General features: G+C 45.2%; 1 protein-coding gene across 5 annotated transcripts in view; it reads right to left on the bottom strand.

Annotated features, from left to right (window-relative positions):
- Positions 1-287: 287 nt before the first annotated feature.
- Positions 288-8409, bottom strand: part of TANGO2 (transport and golgi organization 2 homolog) — a 102661-nt gene continuing 94539 nt past the window's right edge. For all 5 annotated transcript variants that reach the window (XM_028708991.2, XM_028708992.2, XM_077920488.1 and 2 more), the window contains one exon: positions 288-7078. In XM_028708991.2, coding sequence (XP_028564824.2) covers positions 6958-7078 — 121 coding nt within the window. In that variant the 3' untranslated portion in view covers positions 288-6957. The remainder of the gene's footprint in view (positions 7079-8409) is intronic.

Raw genomic sequence — 8409 nt, 5'->3', positions numbered from 1 at the left:
GCCTGGGTAAACAGTAAGATCCTTTACCTGGTGTTGAAAAGACAATAAAGAACGTGTCTAGGGAAACTATTCCACAGCTGGGTGCCACCACCAAGAAGCCATGCACTCTACCTCTTAGAGGCCTTCTGTCACTTTTGAGCAAATTCCTTCTGACCCCATACATTCCTCACTACTCAATTTTATAACGTGCCAAATCAGCACAGGTCCACAAAGGATCGGGTCCTCATTAAGATCCACAGAATCCTGTTCTTTAAATGTCACACGGAGACAGTAATGCTACAACACAGTATTGGTCAAACAAGTTTATTGACTGCATTTGGACACAAGTGTAAGTGATAAAATATAAAACAATTTTTAAAAGAAAACAGAAATTATCTATTTATATTCTTTTCTTTTTTTAAAAAAAAAACCCACTCTACTTCAATGGACCAAACAACTTAATCACTTCAGCACACACAGAGTTATGGCTTTTACAAGATCATTCAAAGCCACACCAAACCGCAGCAAGCTTTATTCTTAAGTCTGCCTCTATTTATTTATTTTTAAATACATTACAAAAATAAAGAAATTATTTTTTCCTGCAAGTTTTGCCTTGTGACACATTTCTCATTTGCATTTTTTTTGGTGCACAGAAAGGAATAAAAATCTTGCATTGATCACACGTCACTTTGCCTCCATTTACTAGGCCCAAGTTCTAACTAAACCAGGTACAGCTGCAACTCCTGGTGGTGCAAACATCAAAGTTTTAATTGTGCCTCCTGCAAAAAAACTATTTGCACACTCAAAACCAGGTTTCCGGGGAAATATCCTTTGCTGCAGTCCTGTGTCTGGGCATCACATTTTGAGGGCATTATTAACAAGAATACACCCAGAGGAAGGCAACCTGGATGATGAGGTGGTCTGGAAACTAAGGTGATACCCGTAAGTGTCTGATACTCATAAGTGACCCACAGAAATCAATGCCAATAGCTACGAGGAATGGTCAAAAGAGCTGGGTATGTTCTGCCTGGTGAACCTTCACCAAGTTGAGGTGGGGGACACACAACAGCTGTCTTCAAATATCTGATGATTTGTCAAGAAGATGAAGCAGAGCTGAGTCCCATCTGTGTCGTATCATACCACTTTAAAGAGTCATGACTACCTCCCACAAATAATCATGGGAATTGTAGTTTGCCAGTGGCACTGAGAATTGTTAGGAGACCCTCCTATTCCCCTCACAGAGCTACAATTCCCAGTGTTTCCTGGGAAGTGGGTTAAACCACTCAAGACTGTAGCTCTGCTGGGGGGGGATAGAGGTCCCCTAACAACTCCCAGCGCCCTTAACAAACTACAGTTCCCAGGGTTCCTGATACAGGATTGCCTATACAGTGGTACCTCGGGTTAAGTACTTAATTCGTTCCGGAGGTCCGTTCTTAACCTGAAACTTTTCTTAACCTGAAGCACCACTTTAGCTAATGGGGCCTCATGCTGCTGCCGCGCCACCGCAGCATGATTTCTGTTCTCATCCTGAAGCAAAGTTCTTAACCTGAGGTAATATTTCTGGGTTAGCAGAGTCTGTAACCTGAAGCGTATGTAACCTGAAGCGTATGTAACCCGGGGTACCACTGTACAAGATTGCCTCCAGATGGCTTGGGGCGTCGTATAATTCCATACAGTGGTACCTCGGGTTCAGGTTACATATGCTTCAGGTTACAGACCCAGAAATAGTACCTCGGGTTAAGAACTTTGCTTCAGGATGAGAACAGAAATTGCGCGGCAGCGGGAGGCCCCATTAGCTAAAGTGGTGCTTCAGGTTAAGAACTGTTTCAGGTTAAGAACGGACCTCCGGAACGAATTAAGTACGTAACCAGAGGTACCACTTGTACCCTCCAACATCTCTCCAATGAAAATAGGGACGTCCTAAGGGAAAGCGGGACATTCCGGGATCATATCAGAAACCGGGATCTAAATCAGGGACGTCCCTGGAAAATAGGGACACTTGGAGGGTCTGTTATGGGATTATCCCAAATTACAAGAGGGGGAAGGAGAGGGGGAATCCTAGCCACACACTCCAAAACATGCCTATAAACCTCCATCATTAAGAACATGAGAAGAGCCTGCTGCTCTCAGTGGTCCATCTAGCCTAGTCCTGTTCTCACAGCGGCCAACCAGATCCCTGTGGGAGACCCACAAGCAAGACATAAGCACAGCAGCAGCATCCCTGCTTGCCATTTCCAGCAACTGGTACCCAGAAGCATTACTGCCCCTGATCTTGGAGGCATATAACAGCTGTCAGGGTTAGAAGCCATTGGCAGCCATCTCCTCCACGCTTTGGTCATGCCCCAGCCCAACGAAAAAGCCCCAAATTATTGAGCTGTACCTTCGCTAAATCTGTGTGTTCATCTGGAGTGCATTCAAGGCTCTATTCGTTCATGGTTTAAAAGCAGGTCACATCTCACGTCTTGCACACCTTCCTTCTCAGTACTGTGTGTTATCAGTAGGCCTCCTACCGACACTTAAGAAATAAAAAGAGCCAGCAGCGTCAAGTGCCAATACACAATATTGTACCAATACACCGAGTGATGTTTAAGGCGTGACGAAATACGGAGGTACTAAAGTGGAAACAGCAGCAGTAACTGACTGTGTCAGCATTTCCCATGCAACGGCAGGTGCATACCGGATTTAAAAATTCCAAAGTACATTCAGAAAGATAGCACATGCCTCACACATGGTATGTGTGTCCTTAAAACACACATACACACTGCATAACCAACAAGACCCACAAATTCACGAATAAGCTTAATATGTATTTAGTTCTTGTCTTTTCCTGGGAAGAAAAGGGGAACAGCCTGTTTGTGTCATAAAAAAATCCAATCTGCATTTGCAAGACTTTAGTCTCTTGACAAAAAGGAAATTGATCCATTAAATCAGTCCTTACCAACCAATGATGAACCAGAGGAACCACTTGGTTACACAAGAACGTTGTGAGAACCTTTCCCAAAGATGCCGTATTAATTGCGACGTATTTGAAAAATAATTAATAATCAAATTGGATCTGTAACTAGCTGTTTTATTATTATCATGTATTGTCCTGTTTGTAGTGTTTGTTAACTGAAGTATAAGACGTATAGCCATATATTTGTGGGTCTTCTTGTTTGGGCATGTTATATAGGGACTATTACTGCACACAGCACTGCATTTTTTAAACAAAAACACCACCGAGATGACCTCCATGTTGTGAAAAATGGGTTCACCGTCACTTTGCAAATGTGGAACTTTTTATTTCGGCAGAAGTAATGGCTTGTGAATGCTGGGCGTTTGCCACCCACTCTTCACACTGAGCCTGGATCCTGAAGGTCGGAGTTGCCAAACATCTGAAATCCCCTTATTAACAGTCGCGAGAAGGAAGCTGGAAAGTTAACACTTTTCCCCTAAAGTTCATGAAGATGCAAAGTCTCCAGGATCTGAAACACGCAAACTGTATGCATGATTATACACCTGAACTCTGTTTGGGGAGCACATTTGTGAGTCTACCTACACAATATGGCCCAGCTACAGACACCACTGAATATTCAGCATTCAACCCTTTTAACATTCCCAGATATTTAAGCAAAAGGGTTTGCTTTTATCTATCTATCTATCTATCTATCTATCTATCTATCTATCTATCTATCTATCTATCTATCTATCTCAGTTTGCTTTGCACATACCAGTACCCGCAAAGGAGGGAGACGCAACCCAAACCACATGCAAAGGCAACTGTAATGGAGGTGTAGATTTAGCAGGACAATGGGTCACAGCTCAGTGGTTCTGCTGTTTTGCATGCAGAAGGTCACGGGTTCAATCCCCCTCATCTCCAGACAGGGCTGGGAAATTCCTGCGTCTGAAACCCCTAAAGGGCCACTACTAATCACAGACATCACTGAGCTACTGGGAACAACGGTCTGACTCTGTATAAGGCAGCTTCCTATGTTTCGAACCCCCAGTCCATAAAGCTTGCTTGTTTCGAACCCCCAGTCCATAAAGCTTGCTTGCCAGTCCATAAAGCTTGCTGCAAGTCCAAAACTCCATGGCAGCTTCTTCTTCGCTTCCCCTGAAGTGCTTTTTGGGTTTGTAGGCCATCCAAGGCACACCGCTAGTGTTTGCCAAAGCGAGAATCTAACATACAGTCACCTCTGATGGGTGTGCGCATCTTTAAATGATAGTGTCCAGGCATCCCATGCTAGTATTTGAAGATGCAAGTGCGGTGGTCTTTAAGGATGTGCACACCCATGTGTGACATTCTCACATCACCTGTGCATTGTGGGAAATGATGGGGTAATATCAGTGTTCCCTATGGCAAGCTCCCTGCCTCCACCCCCAGACCAGCCCATCTCTTTTAGTCATCACCTTGCAACACAACCCATTCCCACGCATACTTCAGTGAGGATTCAGCTGCTGTAGCTCAGTGGAAGAGGATTTGCTTTGTATGTACGCATGCATGCAGAAGGCTCCAGGTTCAACCCATGGCATCTTCAGGCTGGGAATATCCCACGCCTGAAACCCTGAACAGCCACTGCTGGTCAGTATGGACAGAACTGAGTCCGATGGGCTGATGGTTTGCCTTGGGGTAAAGTCGCTTCCTGTGTTCCTATAACTGCTCCTGTCCCAATCTGGGAACTGCACCCTGCGATCCTGTCGCCATTCTCCTAACCACACATTTCCCAACGCATTACAGGCTATGCTGCAAGAAGCCTCACACCTGAAGTTGCTATTGAAGCCCTCGACACAGAGGCGAATCGGCTGATGAAATCTGCAGGACGTGTAAGAAAAGCTAAAACTTCAGTCCCTTATGCAGCTTGCGGAATACTAATGCAGAAATAATATGCTGTACAGAAGGGAAGAAGAAGAAGAAGAGTTTGGATTTGATATCCCGCTTTATCACTACCCTAAGGAGTTTCAAAGCGGCTCACATTCTCCTTTCCCTTCCTCCCCCACAACAAACACTCTGCGAGGTGAGTGAGGCTGAGAGACTTCAAAGAAGTGTGACTGGCCCAAGGTCACCCAGCAGCTGCATGTGGAGGAGCGGAGACACGAACCCGGTTCCCCAGATTGCAAGACTACCGCTCTTAACCACTACACCACACTGGCTCTCAGGGAGAAGGGGGGGGGGGGATGAATACAAATCCATTCTTACATATAATGCCTTGTCTGCTGATTTAAATGCAGAGAAAACTTAAGCGCAGACTTAAGACTCCTTCACTTAAGCGACTCCTCCAAACTCCCGGTACTGTCTAACTGAAAAGCAACCTAGCATTTGCTCTGGAGTTCAATGAGCTTCACTCCCTAGAAAGCTCACTCAGGATTGCAGTTTGCAGGATTACCATTGCCCATTGGGACTGGTAGGGTGGAAGGCAGGGAGGCTGACGGGAGGTGGACCCAAAAGCCAATGGCAGGTGCACCCAACTAATTCTGCTTTTGTCTCCATCGTAATTCTGGTATCGTCTCCATCCTTTCCCCTGCCGAGGTCTGCAAGGGGCAACACTGAGACTAAGGGGAGGAAGCTAACAGGTGGCGAGGGGGCTGGTTGTCAGCAGGAAGGCAGGCAGGTAGGGGCTGGCTGAGGTTGGTGGGGCATTGCCCCAGCCTCCCACTGAATCCTGTATACACTGACCAGTACTCCCAGTGCACATGATTGCACTGGAAAATATGCACAATTAACAGCACTTGAGTGTCTGCCTGGAGGAGACAAGGAGACTATGAAGTTGCAGAATTACGAATGGCAATCAAGAGTCCATTTTTTAAGGCCCTCCCCAGGACCCCGCAAAGCAGGCATTAGCAGTGCTGTGTATATGGCTCCATGGGGCTTGCTCCCAGCTAAATGGGTACACTAGAATTGCAGCCCAAGGCTCGACTTCCTGTGTTACATCACTCAGGTGTTAGATGCAAAGCAAAATTCACGTTAAAAAGAAAACCCAGTCTTAGCTTTGTTCTCTTGGAGAGCGTAAGATCGAGAGAGCAGTTGCCATTTTGCCTATAATCACACGTATTGCAACACTGAAACATACATATATTCAACACATCAAAGGCTGCAAAATTATACATTCAGTTATGATGAGAAAAGGGGATTCCAGTTCTCCCCACAACTCTTTTTTTTTTAATCTGCCTTAAAAAGCAGACAGGACAGAGCTTGGTTTCTTTTACAAAGACACGCTTAACTTAGAAGTGCTTGACAAAAGAGTTAAAATCAAAGTGTTTTGATTTTAACCTTTCTAGGCTAATTCATTGTAGCAGTCGGGGGGGGGGGGGCAGGGACTGGCTTACTGAAGAAGTTCCATCATGATGTCAACATATAGGTAGGGTTTGTGTGGGAGCAGAGACTATCCCATTCACTTCAATGTTAAGGCCAACTCTGAATGCCCAGTGGGAAAAGCACACACAGAATGAGAAAATGGGGAGTTCCTGCAAAAGTTGAGCTCTGCGTGGGCAGGAGTACTCCAGTGCCAGTGGACTGAAACTAGCAGGATATCACCAATTCTGAATTGTGCCCTTTTTTTCCTTTTACAGATTTGCATTTAAGTTTACCAACTCTGCCTCCCCCTTTGGCTGAGCAAACAGGAAATGCTGTCCATGATTATCCACAGTTCCTATTTATCCCCTTCCGCACACATGATTCTCAAGTTAAATACTTTCGCCACGTAACTGTGTTACCTAACAGCATCCCTTTCAAAAGTCAAACATGTACACTTGTGCAAAACGTGGTTTGCTTCTTAAATACAGCCCAGCTTTTCCTGTTCAGATTTTTCTGTTTTGGATTTTGTGCAAAATAAATAAATAAATGGTTTTGGTGGTCGCTAGGGCGTTCTACGCAGCATCAACAAGCCTTTGCTGTATGAAAGCTGCAGCCAAGGCCTTCCGCACCCCTACAGCTCAATAGACTGCACTTTGCCAACCTCCCCTTCTCCCCTTTTCGGTGTGACCCATTCACATGGAGAGCTGTCAAATCTGCAGTTTGAACTGGTAGGTGCTCGTTTTCCACTGGTTGACGTCCGCATTCAGCATGGTGCGCTCGGTGAAGGTGACGTGACCTGCCGCATCAATGAGAATAACTGTATTTGTCCTAAAGAGGAAGGAATAAGAACATCAAGAATGCTTCTAGGTAGATAGAGAAATAATACAATGTACTCTATAAAGAAGGCTGATCGCCGAAGAATTGATGCTTTTGAATTATGGTGCTGGAGAAGACTCTTGAGAGTCCCATGGACTGCAAGAAGATCAAACGCATCCATTCTTAAGGAAATCAGCCCTGAGTGCTCACTGGAAGGACAGATCGTGAAGCTGAGGCTCCAGTACTTTGGCCACCTCATGAGAAGAGAAGACTCCCTGGAGAAGACACTGATGCTGGGAAAGATGGAGGGCACAAGAAGGGGGCGACAGAGGACGAGATGGTTGGATAGTGTTTTCGAGGTAACCAGCATGAGTTTGACCAAACTGCGGGAGGTAGTGGAGGACAGAGGTGCCTGGCGTGCTCTGGTCCATGGGGTCAGGAAGAGTCGGACACGACTAAATGACTAAACAACAACAACAACAACACTCTATTAATTTTTATGTTTTTAGGTTTGATGTTACTGTATAAATATGTTATTAGTATTTTTTTTTCTTTTAGGAGGTAGCAAAGTGGGTGAAAGGTGAAACAAACCAGAAACAGAAGTTGGGGGAAGCCCAGGAGGGGAGGGAGGAAGGAATACATAGTAAATGTTATGGATATGAAATGTATGTAATGAATGAAAAAGAAAAATGAGTAACTTTTTTAAAAGAATGCTTCTAGGTAACCAGCTCCTGGGATTCTAATTCTTCGCTCTTGAAAAAATAAAAAAATCCCCACCTTGGACAGTAAACCAAGCAGCAAGTTGTTGGGGTCAAAAAGGAAGGAGCGAAACAAATTCAATTTTCTGTTGTCACATTGCTAAATTCAGGCTCTTTGCTTTTGCTGCACTGCTAAGCCCACCAATGGTAAAAGTAAAAGTAAATGACCCCTGGACGGTTAAGTCCAGTCAAAGGTGACAATGGGGTTGCGGCACTCGTTTCAGGCCAAGGGAGCCGTCGTTTGTCCACAGACAGCTTTCCAGGTCATGTGGCCAGCAGGACTAAACCGCTTCTGGCACAATGGAAAACCATGACGGAAACCAGAGCACATGGAAACACCATTTATCTTCCTGCTGGAGTGGTACCTATTTATCTACTTGCACTTTGACGTGCTTTCGAACTGCTAGGTTGGCAGAAGCTGGGACAGAGCAACGGGAGCTCACCCTGTCATGGGGATTCAAACCGCCGACCTTCCGATCGGCAAGCCCAAGAGGCTCAATGGTTTAGACCACAGCACCACCCATTCCCTGTAACACCTACCAATACAAAGTGATGGATAAGGAGAATATACCAACCCCCCCAAAA

This window comes from Podarcis muralis, chromosome 16 (assembly GCF_964188315.1).
Source record: "Podarcis muralis chromosome 16, rPodMur119.hap1.1, whole genome shotgun sequence".
Lineage (NCBI taxonomy): Eukaryota > Metazoa > Chordata > Lepidosauria > Squamata > Lacertidae > Podarcis > Podarcis muralis.
Note: the sequence above shows the minus strand (reverse complement) of the source record. Positions and strands in the feature narration are given on the sequence as shown.